The sequence below is a fragment of the Anomaloglossus baeobatrachus genome, chromosome 1 (genome assembly GCF_048569485.1).
Source record: "Anomaloglossus baeobatrachus isolate aAnoBae1 chromosome 1, aAnoBae1.hap1, whole genome shotgun sequence".
Classification (NCBI taxonomy): domain Eukaryota; kingdom Metazoa; phylum Chordata; class Amphibia; order Anura; family Aromobatidae; genus Anomaloglossus; species Anomaloglossus baeobatrachus.
In genome coordinates, this window is record NC_134353.1 from 935,432,217 (window position 1) to 935,458,557 (window position 26,341).

Genomic DNA, 26,341 nt, shown 5'->3' on the forward strand with positions numbered 1-26,341 from the left:
AGTGTACCTTGGAAAAAAAATAAAAAAAAAAATATCAAGAACACTGAGCATTAACCTGGCGACCCGTATTTGCAGGTCAGGCCAAATTAATAGGGGAAAAAAAAAATAAATAAAAAAATATTGAGATTTTAGCAAAACACATTTTGTCAAATTATTTTTTTAGTCTTTTTTTCTGTTTTGTTTTTTTTTAAATGTAATTTAATATCGCAAATTTTGCAGAAAATGGAAATGATGCTTCTTCGGCTCAAAAATAAGAAAAAAAAATAGTTTTTTTTGATGTGGAAGATATTTAATAAAAAAATCATGAAATTGTCCCTTTCCATGAGATGAAGGCCATGTGGCATTGTATGATTTCTAAATCATTCCTGAGTTTTTGAAAAACAAGTAAAATAAAATAAAAATAAAAAATAACAAGACTCTATCCTTCTAGAAACTCCTCCCGCATGTGGCGATGTCTTTGGTTGCATCTTCGTACAAAACACTATTACTAGGCTGCGGAGAAGTTGGATCGGATGGAGTCCTCCCGCAGCTGTCGGTGTTTGCCGATGTTACAGTCGTCGTGGTGGTTTCGTCTTTCTATGGTTATTCTGTATTTCTTCCTGCAATCAAGAAAAATATATATTTGTGGTGAACTGTAGAAAAAAAAATAATTAAAGACGACCAACCACCAGGATTTTCCTATATAACCTAAAGCCAGTGCTAAACTGGCACTATCAGGCTGATTCTATACATAACTTTAGTTGTCAGCTAAGAAGTATAGCTTTTGAAACACAAGCAAGTAAAGTTTGTAAAATGAGCAGCTTTTTGAATGACAGCAGCTGCCGATCAGCTGATAGCTGGGGTGGGTATTCATAGTGATTCCCATCCCCCTGCCTGTCCGTCCTCCCCCTGTTATTTATGCTAATTCTATTATTGAATCATTTTACTAAGTGACTAGAAGGACCTGTGCTGATGTCATATCTATGTGACCTGAAGGGGCGGGGCCTCAGCCAACATAGCTGATAACGGGAAGCAACATTATTTTTCTGCCACAATAAAAACACGATAAAAGCGCAAGTAACTTAATCTATCTAATAGGTGCAGAAATGCTGCAACCGCAAAAACTCCCCAAATACTCATCGTGGAAACACAGCCTCCAGTATATAATAATATTTATTCACTTATATAGCACTATTAATTCCATAGCGCTGTACTTACATCAGCAACACTGTCCCCATTGGGGTTCACAATCTAAACTCCCTATCTGTATGTCTTTGGCGTGTGGGAGGAAACCGGAGAACCCGGAGGAAACCCACGCAAACACGGGGAGAACATACAAACTCCAGATGTTGCAGATGTTGTCCTTGGTGGGATTTGAACCCAGGACCCCAACACTGCAAGAATTCAGTGCTAACCACTGAGCCACCCATACATAACATCCTTTCTACATTTTACTTGTATAAATATATAGTTACCTGAAAAAGTAGAAAGCCATTAACAGCCCTGTGCCAAGGAAGGCGCCAATCACAATTCCAGTTACTGCAGATTCTCCTAAACCACCTGCTTGAAGAAATAAAAATCACAATATAAATGTTGCTAAAACAATAAAATAAAATACAAAATTAAATCCTTACAGAAAAGTCATGATGGATCTGTAATACCAGCTCCACTAGACGCCACTCAGCAGTCCCAGAAAGTAGGGAGATAAGACCTCCATAGCTCCCATAGTGGTGGCTATAGGCAACCAAAAACGTATCAATTAAAGTGGTATTTCCATCGTTAGGAAAGGACATCACTTATTGGTAGGTCATCACTGACCTCTTCCGACCCCCTCTCCCAGATCCTTAGAATAATGGGGCTGCAGTGCTGCATCCCATGCACTTTTATCCTGCAGAGCAGCGCTCCTGGGCACCTCACTGTGCAGGGAACAACAGCGACCCCCATGAACAAAGCTGGATAGGGATGACCGAATGTGACAGCAGTGAAGTCCCTTTAATTATTTTCCTGTGCAGAGGATTTGGATCTCTAACAGTAATATGGAGCAACAACTGCTAAAAAAAAAGATATGGTAAGAAATAAATCTGTGCAGAACTATGGATCTATTTAGTATGTATGAAAGTGTAGCGCTCCTAAAGCCATCAGGGAGCTACAAGGTACTGCATCCCCACCAGGATGCAGGGCCTACCCTCTAGGGACCCAGAAGACCAGTAGCGGTAACATACAAACACTCCAGGTAATCCCTGTTTTTCCCCAACAATCCCCATAGAATGGTACAAGGCTAGGCTAGGACCAATGGATGGCCGCCTAGAGGTGGAGCCAATCCAGTCCACTAGACAACTAGGTGGGAGGGGCAGACAGTGGACAACAGCAGTGAGAGGAGTAGGTGTCTAGCAGTGACAGCGAAAGTGAACAGATGGACTAACAGGAGAGAACAGTGACCTGATGGTCAAGGCATTTAGTTGCCGGTGGAGTACAGTGGAGTACTCCCAGAACTACGCACCAACGGGGTACAGGATCCTAGGTCAGGCAAAAGCTCCAGGCAGCCCTGATAAAATTTGCACAGAGTGGGGACCATCAAGGACCCCACTGACCTTGAAGTTCGATACTCAATAGCAAAGGGAAAACCGGGGACAGGACCAGAGTTCACGCTACCGTCATACGGACTGCTGAAGAAGACAACCAGGAGGAAACCCCCAGCTGCTCCAAGCCACGGGGACCCACCAACTAAAAGACAGGTGCAGGGGAAGAAGCCACCAGGTCACTAAACCGGCACTGGGACTACGGGGACCAGCCAGCCTCGGGTGGCCAGTTACCAGCTTACTGTGAGTAAAAAGAACCAGGTACACTGAAACTCCTGTTGTGGCCTACCTTCTTTCAACACCCATCTACATCACCTATCCTCTGGGGCCCGGCCCTACTTGCGGTAGGTCTAACATCGAGGATGCCACTATCACCAGTCCCAGTAGTGGACATTGTGCAGTGGCGGCTCCCTCTACATAGCCGCAAAACCGCAAGTGGCGTCACGTGTAAACATTATTCTAATCCCCTCAAATAACCCCCTTTCAAAAAGCAACCAGGGCACGGAACTGGGCAACGGCCACCAAAGTGACATTCCCCAGTTATGCACCGCCCGGGACCGAGTACCCCATAACCCTGGGCGACACAAAAGTATAATACAAATATAACGTGTAACATGGAACATTGGGTGAAATTATCTTTTTATTTTTTCCAATTCCATTTTTCTATGAACATTTGGCGGCAGCGATCAGCCGTAATTCCAGGCCCATCGATTGAGGAAGCTGCGGCCATAACAGGTGCAGATTATTCTTCCGTTCTGCAAAGAACTGTGAAGTTTTTAATTAAAGGTAATTGACTTTGGAGCGGTAAACACAGGGGCGTGAAATTTCCTGCATTCTGTTTTGCAGGGAACGGGTTCTCGTGCCAAAAAAAGCACCGTAAACCCAACTCGTGTCCTTGGCAGATGGGAATTATTGTCCTCAATGGATTCGCACCGGTTCTTGCTGGATTTAGAGAATGAAAAGGTTGCACTGTGACCATCTCACCCCCGCTCATACACCCGGTGGTGCAACGTGCTGCTCCTCAGAAGAGTACACTTTACTGTTTTATTACACTTAAGCTATACAGTGTGTCCACCCATATCCTGTCCACCGCCATTAACTTTAGAACGGCGGCAGCTATAGGCATAGAAGTGGTGTCTAAGTAAAGTAAAGTAGCCATGCGCTACGCAATGAAACCACCTATAGCGCCCCCTGGTGGAAAACAACGGAGTTAGCATTTTTAGCTCAAAAACGGAACGAGATAGAGGAAAAAAAGTGAATTACAAAGTTGTAGGGCATCATCAATTCAATACGAATCGACACCTTGCATACAAAAATGCTATGATTAGAACGTGTAAAACTCACAAGGCTGCGGACGTGAAGCGATACCTCATGGAGACCTTCCTACAAGTCATTGGGTATGGTGGCTGTGTGGAGTGGCCTCCACGCTTACCTGACCTGACCCCATTGGACTTCTTTCTGTGAGGTCACATCACACAGCAGGTGTATGTGACCCCTCCACCAACATTGCAGGACCTACGACGACTTATCACAGATGCTTGTGCAAACGTGTCACCTACCATATTGCAGAATGTACAGCAAGATACAGTATGCTGTGCAGAGTCCAGATGTGCATTGCAGCTGACGGGGGCCACTTTGAGCATCCAAGTTAAATGAATGCCATATGCGTGACCAGCATTCAATGTTTTGGGGGAGATCATGGGTTTCATATCATAGCATTTCTGTATGCAAGGTGTCGATTCGTATTGAATTGATGATGCCCTACAACTTTATAATTCACTTTTTTTCTCTATCTCGTTCCGTTTTCTAAATAAAAATGCTAACGCCGTTGTTTTCCACCAGGTGGCGCTATAGGTGGTTTCATTACGAAGCGCATGGCTACTTTACTATACCTAGACGCCACTTCTATGCCTATAGCTGCCGCCGTTCTCAAGTTAATGGCGGTGGACAGGATATGGGTGGACACACTGTATGCATGCCACACATTGTTTATCAGAGTTCTACCATGATGGGTCACATATTTAGGGCCCAGATAGAGGATATATCAGAAATTTTAGAATGTAATTTAACTTCTGAATCACAAATTAGCTTAGCTGAACTTTGATGTGGTAAAAAAAATGGAAGAAATAAGAGCTACTGAGTCATTCCGAAAGCTCACTGATAGATTCAATGTTAACTCCTTCTGCCGTCTGGAGAATGTAGAAGCCACATGGTTGAAAATTATTAATAAAACCCTATTATAAAAAATGATTTTTCAAATCTAAATACATCATTAAAGCTAAATGAATAGTTACTTACATGTTTTACATGGAGTGATGGTCTCAAACACTTTGTTTTCCGCAAGTCTTATCCGACCACTTCCCCACAAAGTCTTCAGATTTGGTCGAAGCTCAAAATTTCCTTGGATGCCAAAATAATCTCCGATAACCTGTGAGATGAGAAGAATAGCCGATTGTTAATTTAAGGTACAGTCCTGACCAAGATGGGATGTGCTCGAAAAGGGGGGAGGAGGGGGGAGGGCTCATATGATTTGGTCAATGTATGAGATAAGTACCTTAATTTTTTAAGTATAATCTATATAGAAGTAATCCAGTCTTAATGCCATAGTTTGCATATGTCTTAGCACTTACAAGGCGCTGCTGTAGTCTAAAGGCTACTTTACACACTGCGATATCGGTCCCGATATCGCTAGTGTGGGTACCCGCCCCCATCTGTTGCGCGACCAGGGTGGATAAAAATCTTGATTTTTTTAAAAAAATAAAAAAAATCAGATTTTTTTGATTTAAATCAGATTTTTTTTGATTTAAATCATTTGATTTAAATCAGATTTTTTAATCAAGTTGTACACAAGCAAAACTTTGTCTTTTTGCAAATCTAATTGTTTTACACAAATAAAAATATTAAAACAGTTGATTATGAAACCTAATAATTTTTATTTGCACTATTAAACACTCAGAATTGAACTACAGAGAGTAAGTACTTTTTAACAATAGCCTATCTCTAACGTTTGAAGTAAGCAAACATCTTCAGTGAATACATCAGTCCTTTAAGCCTACTGTTTATTTAGGACTTTTAATAGGAAAACCAGTTGTCCTGCTTTAGCAGTTCCTAAGCGGTTAATTGCCAGACTTACCACTAGTACTAAGCTCCTGGTGCATAAGAAGCTGTGGGGGTTCATTGACATTAGTTGTATCACTATCAACATCTTCATTTCCTTTCTGGTTGCAGTTTTCATAATGTGATTTCAAACGGCAAACAAGTCCTTGGATATCCTTTTGACAGTATTTGCACTTTGCTCTTGCACCTTTCTTTCCAAGATCTGCTGCTGGCATCTCAACAAAATGAACCCAAATAGGGTCTCTCTTACGACCTGCTGCCATGGCTCACACAGATCACTTATGAAGTTTGATTGTTACTACAGCCTGAGCCAAGCACTGCTGATGTTACTACAGCCTGAGCCAAGTACTGCTGACTATCCAACAAGTTTGGGCATGTCAACTGAATGCAGGGAAAAAGAAACTAAACCAAAACTGAAACCAAGCTAGAAGTGTGGAATTAAAGGGGCAGTATGAACAAAATGTGGAGGCTATTAATAGTTTATACAATTAAGACATGCTGCTTTTAAACACCTACCTATTGCCATATAGTAAAACAAAAAAGATTTTTACTTACTTTGGGGTCCCCCCCTCACCCTGGCGTTAGATCGTTGCCCCTAGTTTCGTCCGTGTAACTATGGGCGCACATGCACACTGCTCTCACTTCTCATTTTAATCGTGATTTATATTAAAAAAAAACCTTTTGATTTAAATCAGTGATTTAAATCATGATTAAAATCATGATTTAAATCGATCCGATTTAAATAGAAAAAAATCTTTTGATTTAAATCGTGATTTAAATCATGATTTAAATCGGCGTGATTTAAATCAATCCACCCTGTGCGCGACACGGGCATATCGCTGCCCGTGCCGCACAACATCGCCCACAGCCGTCACACATACTTACCTGTCCGGCGACGTCGCTGTGACCGGCGAACCGCCTCCTTTCTAAGGGGGCGGTCCGTGCGGCGTCACAGCGACGTCACTGAAACGTCACTGAACCGCCGCCCAATAGCAGCGGAGGGGCGGAGATGAGCGGGACGTAACATCCCGCCCACCTCCTTCCTTCCGCATAGCGGCCGGGAGGCAGGTAAGGGGAGCTTCCTCGTTCCTGCGGCGTCACACGCAGCGATGTGTGCTGCCGCAGGAACGAGGAACAACCTCGTTACTGCTGCAGTAACGAGATTTGAGAATGGACCCCCGTGTCGCCGATTAGCGATTTTGCACGTTTTTGCAACGATGCAAAATCACTTATCGGTGTCACACGCAACGGCATCGCTAATGCGGCCGGATGTGCGTCACGAATTCCGTGACCCCAACGAGTTCGCATTAGCGATGTCGTAGCGTGTAAAGCCCGCTTAACTCCAGGCAGGGAGTGGGATGCGGCAAAAGTAAAAATAAAAAAAAATTGACTTTTGGTTAAAGTCGCATTTCATGAATTTGTCTTTAATATTTAGATAAGCAAAGTTGTCAAGAGAAAAAAAGACTTAAAAAAAAAAAGACTTAAAAAATGTGCAAAAGGTATACATAAGGGGACAAATACTAAAGCCGCTAAGGGAAGCTAATGATTCCATAACAATGATGAATCAGGGCCACAGAATCACAAGGCCACTAACGGATTTGACATTAACATGGGAACAGGTTCATAGATTGTGGGGTTTTCATGCTTAAAGCGTATAGATTTTTCCCAAAAGGAATCTCCAGGTAGCAAAGAAGTGGAGAGCAAGTAGAGGTGAGGATAAGAAAGCAGAGCTGAGAGGAAGAAAGCAGAGCTGAGGGCGAGAAAGCTGAGGTTGGGGCAAGAAAGCTGAGGTTGGGGCAAGAAAGCTAAGGTCAAGGCAAGAAAGCTAAGGTGAGGGCAAGAAAGCTGAGGTCGGGGCAAGAAAGCTGAGGTCGGGGCAAGAAAGCTGAGGTCGGGGCAAGAAAGGTGAGGTCGGGGCAAGAAAGGTGAGGTCGGGGCAAGAAAGGTGAGGTCGGGGCAAGAAAGGTGAGGTCGGGGCAAGAAAGGTGAGGTCGGGGCAAGAAAGGTGAGGTCGGGGCAAGAAAGGTGAGGTCGGGGCAAGAAAGGTGAGGTCGGGGCAAGAAAGGTGAGGTCGGGGCAAGAAAGGTGAGGTCGGGGCAAGAAAGCTGAGGTCGAAGCAAGAAAGCTGAGGTCGGGGCAAGAAAGCTGAGGTCGGGGCAAGAAAGCTGAGGTCGGGGCAAGAAAGCTGAGGTCGGGGCAAGAAAGCTGAGGTCGGGGCAAGAAAGCTGAGGTCGGGGCAAGAAAGGTGAGGTCGGGGCTAAGAAAGGTGAGGTCGGGGTTAAGAAAGCTGAGGTCTGGGTTAAGAAAGCTGAGGTCGGGGTTAAGAAAGCTGAGGTCGGGGCAAGAAAGCTGAGGTCGGGGCAAGAAAGCTGAGGTCGGGGCAAGAAAGCTAAAGTTAGGACAAGAAAGCAGAGGTCGGGCAGAGAAAGCAGAGGTTGGGGGCAAGAAAGCAGAAGTCAAGGAGAGAAAGCAGAGGTCGGGGAGAGAAAGCAGAGGTCGGGAAGAGAAAGCAGAGGTCGGGAAGAGAAAGCAGAGGTCGGGAAGAGAAAGCAGAGGTCGAGAAGAGAAAGCAGAGGTCGGGAAGAGAAAGCAGAGGTCGAGAAGAGAAAGCAGAGGTCGAGAAGAGAAAGCAGAGGTCGGGAAGAGAAAGCAGAGGTCGGGAAGAGATACTTTGGCGTTTATCACGGTCAGTGGCATTTACTACACAATGACTTCTTAAGAAGCTGGGAGCAAATTAACTTATTCTAAGCACCTACAGAAGTGAGCCAGTGGTTACATGGAAAAGCTGGTAGTTCAACTGGTTAGGCAACAAGACAACATTAGAAGCCTCTCTTGGGCAGGAAGCCACCTCCTGCCCAGAAGTGAATATCTAGAAGTGAACATATGTGAAAAGGTGCACTTATCCATGTAGCTCGACCTTCCTACTATGATTGTGGTACTGAAACAGTACCAAAATGGTTGGAGTACTAATGACTCTCGGGAAAATCTAGTGGTGGCTATCATGGCTCGAATCCTGCGGAACATTAACAACTGGCTAATCATGCAGGAGGAAAACCCCTAAAATTGATTCTTTGAGAAACAACTTTTAAAAATATTCGCCTTCCTGCTATGATTGTGGTACTGAAAGAGTACCAAAATGGTACAAGTTCTCCTGACCCTCCAGGAACAATGTAGTGGTGGCCATCATGGCTTGAGTCCTGGGAACATGAACAACTTGGAGCAGTTGGCTAATCACGCAGGAGGAAGAACGCCTTAAAGTGATGGCTTGAGAAACAACTTTTAAAAATATTCCCCTTCCCACTGTGATTGTGGTACTGAAGTACTAAAATAGTACCAATATGGTACAAGTTCTCCTCACTCTCCAGGAACAATGTAGTGGTGGCCATCATGGCTTGATTCCTGGGAACATGAAAAACTCGGAGCAGCTGGCTAATCACACAGGAAGAAAACTCCTTAAAGTGATGGCTTGAGAAACAACTTTTAAAAATATTCCCCTTCCTACTATGATTTCTCCTGACTCTCCCCGGACAATGTACTGGTGGCCATCATGGCTTGATTCCTGGGAACATGAACAACTCGGAGCGGTTGGCTAATCACGCAGGAGGAAAACCCCTTAAAGTGATGGCTTGAGAAACAACTTTTAAAAATATTCTCCTTCCTACTACGATTGTGGTACTGAAAGAGTACCAAAATGGTACAAGCTCTCCTGACTCTCCAGGAACAATGTACTGGTGGCCATCATGGCTTGATTCCTGGGAACATGAACAACTCAGAGCAGCTGGCTAATCACGCAGGAGGAAAAACCCTTAAAGTGATGCCTTGAGAAACCACTTTTAAAAAAAATAATCCCCTGCAAGATCCTCTACTTTTAAGCATGTTAATATTATTGGAAACCTCCAAAAAATTTTTAGCATTTTTCATAGGATCTACCACTAGATGACTCCATAGTCTTATTATTTCTTTTTTGCCATATGGCCTGATGCTTGTCAGCACAAAATCTGCCCGGTGGGTCTAGACACAGAGCGTTCAGCAAAGTCAAAGTCCGGGTTTTCTCACTTGGCTCTATTCATCGAGATAGAGGCTAGCCAAAAGTTCAAAAAATTAAAAAGTAAATAGTTCTCAGATTTTTCCTATATGTGAGAGATACAGTGAATGTAACAGCTAAAGACGAGACTACATTTTATTATTTCAAATTCTGTTTGCGGCTTATTTTACTAAATTGTGGTGGGAGCGTGTTTAGACTGTGGTGGGAACACGTACATGATTAACACAGACGGGCACTGTGCAAGCAAAGTGTGACTGATCCTTAAGTAATCATAATTTAATGATAATATTTCAGAATTCGATTCCATTCGGTAAAACCCAGAGAACACCGCCATTGTTTGCATTTTTGTCCGGCGCATATTTTGCCTTAAGAATGTCAATTATGTGAAAACATTTTACAGGCAGACGGCAAAATGTGCTCGGGTTTATGTGAAACCGCAAAGAGTTCAGGACAATAAAACTTGTTGATCGCTTTTCTAACGGATTCTGGTCCGTAGTCAGATAAGTATAGGAGATGTATAGGCGGCGATGCAACCGCCCCATTACTAGAAATCCCCGAACCCCACACAGCAAAGAAAGACGTTCTTACCACATGGGTGGTGGGTGGAAATATCATTTACATACTAGGAGCTAAAAGCTTCAGCATCTTATGTCTCTGAATGGTTGAATTTTACCCCTTAGAAAATACTGACTTTTTTTCCAGTGGAATTTTATAAGACTTCAGAGCTGTAATCGCCCAGCATTCACTGCTTGCATTCTGAAAATTGTCCTCTTTACGTTAGACACAATAAAACTGTCACACTGCACAATGACAGCTCAGCTAAGTTGTTTCTGATTGCTCCAGCAGAATTGTGAGCGCAGCTCTGGAGTATAATACAGGATGTAACGTAATTAATGCAAAGTAATGTAAAGTAAAGTAATGTAATGCATGTACACAGTGCCTCCACTAGCAGAATAGTGAGTGCAGCTCTGGAGTATACTGTAATACAGAATGTAACTCAGGATCAGTACAGGATAAGTAATGTAATATATGTTCACAGTGACTGCACCAGCAGAATAGTGACTGCAGCTCTGGAGTATAATACAGGATGTAACTCAGGATCAGTAATGTAATGTATGTACAGTCATGGCCAAAAGTTTTGAGAATGCTACAAATATTAATTTTTACAAAGTCTACTGCTTAAGTTTTTCTAATGGCAATTTGCATATACTCCAGAATGTCATAAAGAGTGATCAGCTTAACAGCAATTACTTGCAAAGTCAATATTGGCTAAGAAAATGAACTTCAACCCCCAAAACACATTTTAACATCATTGCATTCCTGCCTTAAAAGGAGCAGCTAACATTGTTTTAGTGATTGTTCCATTAACACAGGTGTGGGTGTTGATGAGGACAGGGCTGGCGATCAATCAGTCATGATTAAGTAAGAATGACACCACTGGACACTTTAAAAGGAGGCTGGTGCTTGGTATCATTGATTCTCTTCAGTTAACCATGGTTATCTCTAAAGAAACACGTGCAGCCATCATTGCTCTGCACAAAAATGGCCTAACAGGGAAGAGTATCACAGCTACAAAGATTGCACCTCAGTCAACAATCTATCGCATCATCAAGAACTTCAAGGAGAGAGCTTCCATTGTTGCCAAAAAGGCTCCAGGGCGCCCAAGAAGGACCAGCAAACGCCAGGACCGTATCTTAAAACTGTTTCAGCTGCGGGATGGGACTACCTGCAGTGGCGAGCTAGCTTAGCAATGGCAGCAGGCTGGTGTGAGTGCTTCTGCACGCACTGTGAGGCGGAGACTGCTGGAGCAAGGCCTGGTTTCAAGGAGGGCAGCAAGGAAGCCACTTCTCTCCAGAAAAAACATCAGGGACCGACTGATATTCTGCAAAAGGTACAGGGAGTGGACTGCTGAGGACTGGGGGAAAGTCATTTTCTCAGATGAATCCCCTTTTCGATTGTTTGGGACATCTGGAAAACAGCTTATTAGGAGAAGAAGAGGTGAGCGCTACCACCAGTCTTGTCTCATGCCAACTGTTAAGCATCCTGAAACCATTCATGTGTGGGGTTGCTTCTCAGCCAAGGGAATCGCACCACTCACAGTCTTGCCTAAAAACACAGCCATGAATAAAGAATGGTGCCAGAATGTCCTCCAAGAGCAACTTCTCCCAACTTTCCAAGAGCAGTTTGGCCCCAACAATGCCTTTTCCAGCATGATGGAGCACCTTGCCATAAAGCAAAGGTGATCACTAAATGGCTCATGGAACAAAACATAGAGATTTTGGGTCCATGGCCTGGAAACTCCCCAGATCTTAATCCCATTGAGAACTTGTGGGCAATCATCAAGAGACGGGTGGACAAACAAAAACCAACAAATTCTGGCAAAATGCAAGCATTGCTTATGCAAGAATGGACAGCCGTCAGTCAGGATTTGGTCCAGAAGTTGATTGAGAGCATGCCAGGGAGAATTGCAGAGGTCCTGAAGAAGAAGGGTCAACACTGCAAATATTGACTTGCTGCATTAACTCATTCTAACTGTCAATAGAACCTTCTGGTCTCATAATATGATTGCAATTATATTTCTGTATGTGATGTAAACATCAGACAAACACAATTAAAAACCAGAGGGCAACAGATCATGTGAAAATATCATTTTGGTGTCATTCTCAAAACTTTTGGCCATGACTGTACAGAGTGACTGCACCAGCAGAATAGTGAGTGCAGCTCTGGAGTATAAGGCCCTGTGCGCACTTACCGGTTTTTGCCGCGGATTTTTTGCGGTTTTGCTGCATGTTTCGCTGCAGAAAATGTTCATAACATCTCTGCAGTGATTCACCATCAAACCTATGGGAAAAAAAAATCCCGTGCGCACTAGGCGGAATTTGACAACTGCATATTTTGCTGTGGGATTCCCACAACAAAAACAATTGCATGTCACTTCTTTTCCGCACGTCGCTGCGGGATTTCACTACACTGACTCCAATGTAATCGTGAAATCCCGCAGGGAATAACGCAGGCAGCAAATTCTGTGCGGTTCACTGCGTTTTGCTGCGTTATTCCCTGCGGTATTTCGCGGTTTACCTCCGGTAATGTACATCGCTTGCCTGCGGTTTTGCAGGGAAGTGATGTCATTACAGGAAGAGGAAGCAGAGCAGAGAGTAAACACACACACATCACACACACACACAGACATCACAGACATAGAACACAGATACAGACATATAGAACACACATAGAAATCAAACGGAAATATAGAAAACAAAACACGTGGGCTCCGCTGTATTTTTACCTTCCAGCCGACGTAAGCACACAGCGGCGGCCCGGTATTCTCACGCTGGGGAGGGCGAGGGGCAGGGTTAATGTCCCCCCGCCTCCCTCCCCCCTCCCGCAGCCGATCATATCAGCCGCAGCTGCCCGGGACTGTCGCATCCATTATGCGACAGTACCGCAGTTTCCCCCGGCTCTTCCTGCTGCCGTGACGCAATGGCAGTCAGGGTAATACAAGGAGTTAATGACGGTGGATCGCTGCCACTAAGTCCAGGCTTGATCATGGCAGTGTCTATGTGACAGCTGACATGATCAACCCGTAAGTAAAGTGAATAAGCACACACACCGAAAAATCCTTTATTTTAAATAAAACACAAATAAGCCTCGATCACCCTTTTATTAACCCCTCCCGAAAGACACAGCTCCGGCGTAATCCACGTCCTGCGATGCTTGCATCCAGCCGCGACTGACACACAGCGCTGAATGCAGCCTCGCAGCGAGACAGCAGAGGTAACCACAGGGCATTTCCCACGGCCGGAAATGTGAACTCACTGCCGACCGTGAGAAATGCAGCTATCTGTCCTCTATCTATCTTTCTATTCTTCTGTCTATTTATCTATCTATCTACTATCTATCTCAGAAGGAAATGATTTTTTTTTTTCCAATGTGCTTTATTGCATTGAATGCAATAAAGCACATGTACCAACCCGCACACGGCAATACCGCGAACAATACCGCGGTTAAACTGCAGCAAACCGCATGCGGTTTTCGGGTGTGGTTTGCCGCGTTTTTTTTTACCGCGGGTACGGTAATCTTTCAATGCCTGCGGAATTTTCTTGAGAAAATTCCATTTTCCAGTGCGGACAAAGCCTGATACAGGATGTAACTCAGGTTCACCATACAGAAGTTTTCAGAATTTGCTGCTCTACATCCTACAACGGGTTACAAACTTCTCACCTTCTTTTGGGGTTTCAGTTATTAATGCGCTCATCTCAATGTATACTTCTCTGAAGTCTGTTGTATTGTCTAGAGTAATCGCTTAATATCAGATCTGGCCAATTTACATACGTAATTCCGATATCATGTAGTCGGCTGAGAGAAACTTAGTAAATCAAGCCCCCTCCTCTCCTGCTGAGGTCAGGAGGACGGAGGGATGTGCATTAGGCGGCTATGGTTTCAGCATGGGACGTGGGACACGACTGTTCTTTTAGGTCAAAGGAAGTTCGCTGGCTCGCGTCTCGTACGGTGTCTGTGTGCAGAGTGTAATATCCTCTTAAAGAACAGAGAAGCAGTGCCAAAGCAAGGCTACAGCATAAAAGTACAAGTCCGAGCATTGTACTATAGGCACTGAGAATATCATATATGTTAGCATTGTGTCCAAATGGAGCATACATTTACAATGTGCTGATTTTACAGGGGGCTCCCACCTCTTTCCCATAACCGGCCAGATGTAAGGGATCATTACAAAATAAAGGAACTATTATTACAAGTGACTACCGGGATCCTGGCAGGTGTAAATGGACCCCCGGTGAGCGCCGCAACACATAGGGTACACCGGGGAAATGGTACAATGATGGGCCCTGGAGCTAGGGAAAGGGGAGCAGGGACAACTCCTAACACTCACCTGAAACTGATCCCTCTACTCCCTAAAGTTCCTAGGTGAGTCCTTCTCCCCGTTACCGATCACATGCCTAGGCCCATACTGGCCCTGAACTCACCCTGACAAATGAGAACCAGCAAGACACTAGTCTCACCACTACAGTAAGATAACACGAGGTAGGTAAGACAATCAGGTGGGGAAAGACACAACATAGAGCACTCCGAGGTTTCTTCAGCTGGAGCTTCGTAGCTATAACAGTAACAACACCACAGCTCTCCAGAGACAAGCTCATTCAACATGGACAGCATAGGTATGAGCTATAGCCAGCATAGGGAGTGAGGAGCGGATATTTATAGCAGAAGGGCATGGCTGTATCTGAGATTACTGTTAGATCACTGCAGGATAGAAAGGAACCTTAACCTCTTCAGTACTGGCTGGAATTAAATACACTCCAACTAAGGGTAAATGATGAGCGGGCACCAAGGTGGGTCTACGAACTTCTGATCCCAGATCCCGCCGAGATAACATCAGGCTGTGACACAATTAGGACATCACGTTGCATTAATGTGGATAATAGATATGGGAGATTGGGCCAACGTGACATGATAGGTCATAAATGTCTATTTTGGGGAAACCCCAGCGCAGTCATAAAAGGCGGAACAACAGGAAGAAACTTTACAGGGGGTCACAGGCAACATGTCCAAACATTCACAGGTCAGGAAAACTCACCAGAAGTGGCTGAATCTGCCAGAAAATACTCAACTGTCAACATGTTTTTTCCATTTTTGGGGGGAAGGCTTATGGAAGTTCTTGGAAAGTATGGTTTAAGTTGACTATTTATTGGCAGATCTTGTCACTTTTGGTGGACACGTTTACAGATCTCCCAAGTGCCACAAAAGCCTCCCAAAACCTCCTGGAAAGAAGCACTCCCTTGTACCTAATGCCGATACATTCGGGTCTTACAATGGGGCCTTGGTCCATATTCAGAGTTTGGAGAACTGTGATGTATAAAATGAATGAACTGTAAACAGGGGTTTGAGGTTTTGAAGAAATTTCAGTGCCGTGCTAGAAACGTTCTCCTACAACTACTTCAAAGTGTTGCCAAGTCCGGCTTACACTGCATGGCTCTCTGTATTATGAAGAGTTTGGGGCTGATAGACTACAGAAGACTGGTTGGACGTACAGTCAAGTCTATGGTCTTCTTCTTAGGTGTCCTACTCCAGATTTTCATGGTTTCTTGAAATGTGGTTGGAGATCTTGAGACTATGGGACACATGTGGCCCAGTCATGGAGGGCGTTACCACTTGGAGATCTCCTTTTGGATTGGTTTTGGCTCAACCATAAGAGCATAAAGCTAGAACTAAACTAAAGCATCAAGCGTTGTGCTCCGATGTGGTCTATGCTATCCATGGGTGGCCTGAGAAAGTACTAAACTAAAAGGGAAGTGACACTACATTTCATTCCCGTCATTTATGTAAATGACTTGTCCAGAGTTAGACAGTGGCCCATTCTTCCAAATTGTCTCTTCAGGGAGGAGGAAGACAAACTCTGGTGCAACCTATTGGAGGTAGCAATCCTAAAAGTCATAAAAGTCAAAAGTGACTCTTTAATGAGTCTTGTTGTATGACTTAGGATTTATGCCAGATCAGAATCTCAATTAGGAGACATGGAGACATGGTGTTTCGGGATGGTTGTCCCTCGTCAGTGCAAAGTATGAGCTCTGATCTGGCTGTATCAGACTCTAAAGGGGGCTTTACACGCTGCAACATCGCTAATGCGGAGTCGTTGGGGTCACGGAATTTGTGACGCACATCCGGCCGCATTACTGATTTTGCTGCGTGTGACACCGATGAGCGATTTTGCATCGTTGCAAAAACGTGCAAAATCGCTCATCGGTGACATGGGGGTCCATTCTCGATTATCGTTACTGCAGCAGTAACGATGTAGTTCGTCGCTCCTGCGGCAGCACACATCGGTATGTGTGACGCCGCAGGAACGAGGAAGCTCTCCTTACCTGCCTCCCGGCCGCTATGCGGAAGGAAGGAGGTGGGCGGGATGTTACGTCCCGCTCATCTGCGCCCCTCCGCTGCTATTGGGCGGCCGCTCCGTGACGTTGCTGTGATGCCGCACGGACCGCCCCCTTAGAAAGGAGGCGGTTCGCCGGTCACAGCGACGTCGCCAGGCAGGTAAGTATGTGTGACAGGTCTGGGCGATGTTGTGCGGCACGGGCAGCAATTTGCCCGTGTCGCGCAACAGATGGGGGCGGGTACCCACACTAGCGATATTGGGACCGATATCGCAGCGTGTAAAGTAGCCTTTAGACGTGTTCTAAAGGGGAAGCTATTCTCCTTGCGGAGACTGACACGTGAGGAGACTTTAAGCTACTATGATCTTCTGGGAAATACTCAAATTGTCTCTTCAGGGAGGAAGAAGACGAACTCTGGTGCTACCTATTGGAGGTAGTAATCCTAAAAGTCAAAAAGTGACCCTTTAACGAGTCTTCTCATATGACTTCGGATTTATTCCAGATCAGAGCCATCCCGAAACACCGTGTCTGCAAATTGAGATTCTGATCTGGCATAAATCCTAACTCATACGACAAGACTCGTTAAAGGGTCACTTTTGACTTTTAGGATTGCTACCTCCAATAGGTGGCACCAGAGTTTGTCTTCTTCCTCCCTGAAGAGACTATTTGAATTTTTCCTAGAAGAGCATTGCGGCCTAAAGTCTCCTCACTGGCAGCTGGATTGGATTGTCAGTCTCCGTAAGGAGAAAAGCTCTCCCTTTAGACCCTGTTCTTCCAGGAACAGTGCCTGTTGAAGTGATTGGGGCTGAGCTGCAATACCATGTACAGCCTGTGAACAGGGGTGGTGCGGTTTCTGAAAGTAGTTAGGTTTTCATAATCCAGGACAACACCTGCAGTGCAACTGGTTAATGTTTTGTTAATGTGTCATCATCTCTGTGCATTACTGCATATGGTCCCTTCCAAGGAATCATATGGAGAGCCTGTATATTATAGGGTCCGAAATATGCAAGAAAGTAAAAAGCCTCCATTCCTCCATCCATCCCCGGGGATCTGCACCCTCATTGCCGTGTATTCTGCATTTCTGTCTAATCCGCGCCGTAGTTCTTTACTATCTGGTCTGTATCTGAGAAAACCATGACCCGGCTGCGGAGGAATTCGATGCGGATCTCGCGTTGTATATAAACAGCTGACTTCATCACATATTTGTAGCAGAACTAAAAAGAGCGGCTTTAATCTCCACTAAATAAGCTAAAATCCTGGCAATCGCACAGATGGTGCTCAGAACAATGGACGTATGCCGGGGCAGAGACGCTGCCTGGTCTCCAGTCAAAAACTCAGCGGCCGCGCAGATGTGGAGGAAAGATCCAAGAAAACGGAGTCTGAGAAGTGTTACCAGAGAAGACGTCTCACCTCCTGAACACCGGCGTCAAGATCCGTCATGCCGATCACCGAGAAGTCCCCGTATCGGTCACCATTGGCGTCGATGGACACCTCTCCGGCGATACCTGCAAAAAGGTATTCATGGAATTAGGAAATAAGCTCCTCCACGACAAATACTCTAAGAAAAACAACAAAAAAACCTGCAAGTCTCATAAGTCTTCACTACTTCTGGTGGATTCACAAATCTCACCACATTATTATCATTCCTAAAATGTGAAATCTGCGCAGAATTTACAGAACAATGAAAAAAATTAGAAAAAGCTGAAGTGTCAGACCAGGATCAGTAATGTAATGTATGTACACAGTGACTGCCCCAGCAGAATAGTGAGTGCAGCTCTGGAGAATAATGCTAGATGTATCTCAAGGTCAGTAATGTAATGTATGTACACAGTGACTGCACCAGCAGAATAGTGAGTGCAGCTCTGGAGAATAATGCTAGATGTATCTCAAGGTCAGTAATGTAATGTATGTACACAGTGACTGCACCAGCAGAATAGTGAGTGCAGCTCTGGAGTATAATACAGGAGGTAACTCAGGATCAGTAATGTAATGTATGTACACAGTGACTGCCCCAGCAGAATAGTGAGTGCAGCTCTGTAGTATAATACAGGATGTAACTCAGGATCAGTACAGGATAAGTAATGTAATGTCTGTACACAGTGACTGCACCAGCAGAATAGTGAGTGCAGCTCTGGAGTATAATACAGGATGTAACTCAGGATCAGTAATGTTATGTATTTACACAGTGACTGCACCAGCAGAATAGTAAGTGCAGCTCTGGAGTATAATACAGGAGGTAACTCAGGATCAGTACAGGATCAGTAATGTAATGTATGTACACAGTGACCTCACCAGCAGAATAGTGAGTGCAGCTCTGGAGTATAATACAGGAGGTAACTCAGGATCAGTACAGGATCAGTAATGTAATGTATGTACACAGTGACTGCACCAGCAGAATAGTGAGTGCAGCTCTGGAGAATAATGCTGGATGTATCTCAAGGTCAGTAATGTAATGTATGTACACAGTGACTGCACCAGCAGAATAGCGAGTGCAGCTCTGGAGTATAATACAGGAGGTAACTCAGGATCAGTAATGTAATGTATGTACACAGTGACTGCCCCAGCAGAATAGTGAGTGCAGCTCTATAGTATAATACAGGATGTAACTCAGGATCAGTACAGGATAAGTAATGTAATGTCTGTACACAGTGACTGCACCAGCAGAATAGTGAGTGCAGCTCTGGAGTATAATACAGGATGTAACTCAGGATCAGTAATGTTATGTATTTACACAGTGACTGCACCAGCAGAATAGTGAGTGCAGCTCTGGAGTATAATACAGGATGTAACTCAGGATCAGTAATGTAATGTATGTACACAGTGACTGCCCCAGCAGAATAGTGAGTGCAGCTCTGGAGTATAATACAGGAGGTAACTCAGGATCAGTAATGTTATGTATGTACACAATGACTGCACCAGCAGAATAGTGAGTGCAGCTCTGGAGTATAATACAGGAGGTAACTCAGGATCAGTAATGTAATGTATGTACACAATGACTGCACCAGCAGAATAGTGAGTGCAGCTCTGGAGTATAATACAGGAGGTAACTCAGGATCAGTACAGGTTAATGTAATACATTATTAAGAGACTTATAAAATCATGTAGATATTTTTTGTATAAACTTTTACAATAAATGATGATCCTTTACATTAAAAGGACATTTTTTTTCCCTAATATCTAAATCGCAGATTGGAAATTAAATGCTTGTTTTCTTAGCTCTAACATGGGGACGTGTCCAAATCTCCAGCTCAACGTGATTGATTTTAATGAACTCCAGGGAGGCTAAGTAAACCCTTCTCGTGTCTAGATAAAAATATTATTCTTTGAGAGAAAAAAGCCAGAAATTCAAATGGATCTATAATTTAAGAAAACACGCACTTAACGTGCAATATTAGAGTTTTACCTTTGAGATTTTTCCTAATCACACGTTAAACAGATGTTTTATAAAAAAAAAAAAAAAAAGACAAGTTCAGATTCCGAAAAACTCCTGCAAATCTTTCCAGCATGGCCTCTACTGCGGGAGTCACTATCGGCAGGATCCTCGCTATATCCCGGCAGTGAGTCTCAGGCGGTCGCTCCTCCGCTGCATTAGGTTTTTAGATCTGGGGATAATTAACATTATTTTCCCTTTCTGCTCATGTTAAGCTTTTCACAGCTTTGGAAAAGACATGTTTTGATACCATTTAATGAAAATTATTGCAAGATGCAGCTCGTGTCATTACAATATGAGGACGCTGCCAGCGTTACAGGCACTAAAATGTAATTTTGGACAACTCCTTTGAAGGGGATATCAAGGATTAGAAAACCATGTCTTCTTTCTTCACCGCGCCCTCCTGTCCACAGTCTGTAGGTGGTTTTGCAGTTCAGCTTCATTCATGCTGCAATGCCAGAAACAACCAATGGGCAGCTGTGGCGCTGCATCTGTTCATCACTGTCCCCATTGAGGCTCATAATATAAGGTCCCTATCAGTATGTTTCTGGAGAACTCCGAGAAAACCCACACAAACATGGGGAGAAAATACAAACTCCATGCAGATCTCCTTGGTGGGATTTGAACCTTCTTAGTGTCATGCTATTAATCTCTGTGGGCAGTATTTGGTACCACTAAGTATCCTTGCCTTTGGTGCCAAAGGGCAAGCTCTCTTCTGGTATGCCTGGGTAGGCCCTCTCTGCATCTAGTAAACTTAGTGCCATGGCACCTGGGCATCCCTGACTCTAGTGCACCTGGGCATTCTTAACCCTGGAGCACCTGGGCATCCCCGACTCTGGGGCACCTGGGCATCTCTGCCTCTGGTGCACCTGGGCATCCCCGACTCTGGGGCACCTGGGCGTCCCCGACTCTGGGGCACCTGGGCTTCCTAAACTTTGGGGCACTGGGGCATCCCCAACTCTGGGGCACCTGGGCATGCTCCCACCTTTGGACATCCTCGCCCTTGGTGCCTTGGTGCATATGGACATCTCCACCTCTGGGGCACTTGGGCATCCCTGCCCCTGGTGCATCTGGGCAGCCTCGTCTCTGATGCACCTGGGCATCTTCGCCTCTGGTGCACCTGGGCATCCCAGCCCCACGAGAAATTGGGCATCCTCTCCTCTAGAGCACTTTTGCATCCCCCCCACAGAGCAGTTGGGCATCCCCATCCCTGGTGCACCTGGACATCTTCGTCCCTGGTTCACTTGGGCATCCCTACCCTTGTGCACTTGGGCATCCTTGCCTTTGGTGCACTTGGGCATCTTCACCTCAAGTCCAACTGAACTATCTCTGCCACTGGTTCCACTGGGCAGCCTTACCTCTGGTGCTATTGCATTTAGTGAACGCAGTACCGTGGCACTGGACATCCTCACCTTTTGTAGACCTGCATTTAGGAAACACAGCACCATGGCACTTTGCATTCTCACTTCTAGTGACCCTGGGCATCCTCATCTCTGATGTCTCTGGACCCTGCAGTGCATACCCATGGTGTCTGTCTCTAGTACCCTACGACCATGGCACTGGATAACCTCCTCGCTACTGTCTATTCATGAGTTGTTATGTCTATGAGCGGAGCGCACTTTTATCATATTCATGTCTCTGAAGACACTTCCCTGCATGCGGGCATGGAGCAATGGCGGCATTCGGTTTGCACGGCAGCCTCCTCCTTTCTTTGCACAGTAAAGATTAGACATGTCCTGAGATAAGAAGCTTTTCCATTTCCAGGCTCTAAGGTCACGCTTTAAGATTTAAGCGAAAGTTGATTTTTCGCCTTGTGCCGCAATGTTTAGAAAATGATTTTCTCTTGACTTTCCACTCCACATAATAAAAGTAAAAAACTGTAAAGTGTGAGACGTCAATGTTTCTATCCCTGCACTTTTTGGAAAATCATTAAAAATGTCACTTTCAGACAAATTTTTAGAATTCCTTGGAAGATTTTCCAAATTGGAGGGGATTCTGTCAGACAAGTCCGTTCTGTTCTACACGTGTCTAATTTTTTGTCATTTTACTCTTTTACTTGTACAAATTGGTACTTTAATATTGCATCCGAGTCCCATCAACATGATACATCAATGGGTAAAGGCAAAGGGGTGTAGTTCTTCCACAGGGCACACTAGCCCCTTCATTCCCATCATTGTTGGGGTCTACAGGGGAATTAGGGCATCACTCATCATTACTACTGAACCCCTTTTTGACAGTGTGGCAACGCTACATAAACTAGTTTTATGAGCATCATTAAGTACAAGGCAACAAACTCAGCTCTGCTACACTTATACCTGGTAGTCAGAATTGATGCATGTCATTACATTAGCTCCTGGGAGAACTGGGTGAAAACCAGGGTAGACGTCAGCACCCAGTGCACCCGGGCAAGTGCCGGGACCCTGGATCGCCAGGCGGCTCTCACTCACCGTTGGCAGGGGCAGTGATGCATTCTACGGCCCCCGGTCGAGTTCCGGGAACTGCAGTGCTCAGGTCGGCAGCCACACTTTCCTGGCTGCCGGCCCTTTAAATCCACACTTGCATGCAGCGTTTACTGCTGAACGCTGTGTGCAGGTGAAGTTCATTTGTGGGCGGAGCTAGCGCTTGCTGTGCTCCCATCCCTCAGATGAAGAGGAGCCGCAGCGCCAGCGTCTCCTAGCAAAGCATATGCCACCCAAGCTGTTTCAGCTCCGCCACTTGAGCTGTATGTGCCCCCCCCCGAGATCTATGGGCCCCCCTCCTGAGCTGTATATGCCCCCCCAGAGCTGTAAATACCCCACAGGGCTGTATGGACCCCCCTCCTGAGCTGTATTTTCCCCCCAGAGCTGTATATTCCCCCCAGAGCTGTATGGACCCCCCTCCTGAGCTGTATATGCCCCCCAGAGCTGTATATGCCCCACAGAGCTGTATAGGGCCACCCTCCTAAGCTGTATATGCCCCCCAGAGCTGTATGGGGCCCCAGAGCTGTATATGCCACCCCCAGTGCTGTATGGGTCCACCTCCTGAGCTATTATTGCCCCCCAGAGCTGTATGCCCCCCAGAGCTGTATGCCCCCCCCTCCCAGAACTTTATGTGCCCCCCCAAAAGCCACATATCATATTGTGATACCATGATGCCTTCTGATCAGCTGGAGACGTCTATGATAGGTCTTTAGGGACCTTCACGCATTAGGACTTGGGTGCATCTGGTACCTCTGCACCCTTACAGCCTCGTCGCCAGGATCCATCCCCCAGAGAGCCCATGAGTTTGCATTGCTACTTGATGACTACCAGCACCATTTGCAGCAGCCTGTACTCTGTCAATGCTGACTGCAGAGCATCTGATATTCCCCGGCAGCCCTTCTCTTGCAGCCGGTCTCCATATTGACGTTACATAAGGTCATGTCACAGTTTCCCTATAGATTACTGCCGATCCTACAAAGCCAGGAGAGGGTTTCCAGTAAAGCCAATGAACAGAAGACGAACGTCAGATTCCTTCATGAATGTTACCTTCATACGTTCTGTTCCACATTCGATGCACAAGTTTCTCTCCATCCTTTTTGCTAAACCCACTCTTCACCAGTTCATGTAATGCCAGGGCGTAAAGGATGATGGCGTCATGGAAACCCTCCACAAACATGTTGACCTGGAACAGAAGATGTAATGGTTAGTACAACCTCCGACTATATTTAAAGGGCACCACTTGTTTTTACCTGTCACATATACACGTCAGGAATAAATCTGTTTCTGCCCATTATATGACTTGTATCCTGAATTTTTCACCAGTTTTCCCCACTAGAGGCTCCTTCTCTAATTTTCAGTTGTCTCTGAGCTAGTGGGTGTGGACCACCTGCAATAATGTCTCCCACACACAGTCATTAAGGATTCCTGCTCTCCTGTGTCTAAGCTGTACTTGTTCAAAGCCACAGCAGCACAGAGGATATTATACAACAGTACTGAGCAGTGTAGCTGTGAATCCAGCATCTTCTCCTGCTCTCATCTCCATTGACTTTAATAGAGGGGGGTCTAATCTGAGCCCTAAGAGGGCTGGCAGTCTGTCTTTAAAGGGAATCTGTCAGGAGGATTTCACCCCCAAACTATTTATATAGCTCTTTCAAAGACAAGTTCAGCAATACCTTTACATGGCCGGTCCGTTCCACTATTACTGAGAAATCAGGGTTTGAATTGGTATGCAAATGAGGCTGAAGTGCTACGGTAGATCTGAAGCCTCTGTCACTCCATCTCTATTCCCCACCCAGCCCTTCCGCCTCACCCTGCTTGACTGTCACATCTTTTGCCTTAAGTCACACAGCATAGAGGCTGGCAGTAAGCAGTGGCACTGAGCGCGAAATAGATCTCGAGTGACGGAGGCTTCAGATCTACAAATAGCTCTTCAGCCTCATTTACATATCAATGCAAACCCCTATTTCTCCATGTAAAGGTATTGCTGGACTTGTCTTTGAAAAAGCTATATAAATAGTTTGGGGTGAAATCCTCCTGAAAAGTTCCCTTTAAGAGAAATTTCAGCAGTTTTAAAGCGTGAATGATGAGTTTGGGAGGAGAAGTGGCTCATAAGAGAAGAAAGAAGCAGATTTCCATGATAAAATACTGTATATTACAAACTTTATTATATTCAGTTGTGATTTATGCAACGTTTGTTAGAACAACAACGACCAATGTAATCAAGTATCATTTATAAATCTATTCTTCAAAATGTTTTTTATTTGTTATTTCAGGACACCTTAATGTCACACAGTGTTTAGCTCAAAACTCCCCGAGTGTCATGGCAGTATCTGGCGCTGTTCACACCATAGACTGACACTCCATACTGTGGTTTCTCTAGGGCTTGCACAGGCAGGAACGGGCATCGACCAGCTGTGTGCTCATTAGTGGTCAGGCTGTCAGGGGTTAATCTATCCTAGCCTCCTGGTTACCTCTAGGATCACAATCACATGTTATGAGAAACCTATCACAGCTTCTCCTCGCTTTTTTAAGATGGTGGAATCTGACTTACTGTGCAGACTATAGCTTTAGCGATACCGGTCCATGTGCTTTTGTGATACAGTTGCTGGTGAACTACTGAGTGCTGTTTGGCATGCTGTGGGAATCTCTTGTCGTCTATTTATTACCTCCCTGCTCTTTATTTCCTCCTGATCCCATATTGTCTTATACTTCTGTGAGTGATTGCTGTGAGTTTTGGTTTCCCTTTTTGTCTTTTTGTGTGGGTTTAACAACTCCTGTCCCAGCCCTCCCCTGGCGTGGGAGAGAGTGGGTATTATTAGGCTAAGGACACACAGAAAGTAAAACGATGCAAGTGGAATACGATAAAAAAAAAAAAAAAAAAAAAATCGCATTCCACCCGGACCTATGTTACTCCATGGGGTTGCTGCCATGAGCGATTTTTTTTCTCAGTCCTAACCTGACCGAGGAAACATTCGCAGCATGCTGCGGGGAAAATCCAATTCATTTTCACTCGCACCGCACTGCACTCGGATGACACCGGAGTGCAGTGCGATATACAGGCGATAATGGAGGACATGGAGCGATTAATCCCTCCCTCTCCTCCGCAGCTGTGTTCTGATCACAGGATCGCAGCACAGTTTAATGACACTCGGCTTACACTCGCAACAGAGCGGAAGCTGAGGGTCATTAGCATAACGGATCCGTGTATATTTAGCCTTAGAGCAGGGCTGACCAGGAGCAGGGCTAGGTTGGCGGTTCAGATCTCTTCACCATTTGAAGTACTTCTGGGATAAGGGACAGCCAGGGCCCCATAGTCTGAGGGCTAGTCTAGGAGCCCCAATACCTGATTATCCCCTTATACTTCATGACACTTAATTGACATATTAATGACACCTTTCCATTGTCTTTAATGACAGCTCTGTGTATGGATGGAGACTAAGAAAGGACAGCAAAGATGTTCACAGATAAGGCTCCTCTTCATTTTATGGTTCCTAAATCTGACAGCAAATGGAGACCTAGGAAAGCCGCGTTTCCTTACAATACATCCTATACAAATCAATAGTAATGGCAGCTTGCACCTGTTCACACTTGCTTTATTATGTTCAGAGGTTTTTCTACTTTATAATACATTCTAATCAGATTTACTATTCATCCATTTTTCCTGTGTAATGATGACTCCCACTTGATGATTGCCGATTCTGAATCCGGCCCAACCTACTATCCTCGGACCAGAGGAAGAAGCAGACGGCCGGCTCTGCACAATCGCATTCTGCTCAGCGCTGCCAACAAAACACTTCAACATCCTCCAGACTTTTCATTTTCAGCCAGAACTCCCCAACAAG

At 45.1% G+C, this 26,341-nt stretch overlaps 1 protein-coding gene across 2 annotated transcripts in view; it reads right to left on the reverse strand.

The window, feature by feature from the left end:
- The window catches only part of NPR3 (natriuretic peptide receptor 3), a 101,085-nt gene that overhangs the window by 1,294 nt on the left and 73,450 nt on the right, over positions 1 to 26,341 (reverse strand). Inside the window, exons 4-8 of one of the 2 annotated variants that reach the window (XM_075328303.1) lie at positions 23,547 to 23,682; positions 18,021 to 18,115; positions 4,857 to 4,986; positions 1,455 to 1,539; positions 1 to 599 (exon numbers count right to left, since the gene is read on the reverse strand). The exon at positions 1 to 599 is cut by the window's left edge and continues 1,294 nt beyond it. In XM_075328303.1, the coding sequence (XP_075184418.1) occupies positions 488 to 599; positions 1,455 to 1,539; positions 4,857 to 4,986; positions 18,021 to 18,115; positions 23,547 to 23,682 (558 nt within the window). In that variant the 3' untranslated portion in view covers positions 1 to 487. Of the gene's footprint in view, positions 600 to 1,454; positions 1,543 to 4,856; positions 4,987 to 18,020; positions 18,116 to 23,546; positions 23,683 to 26,341 lie in introns of both variants that reach the window. The other variant, XM_075328298.1, reaches the window with a different exon arrangement.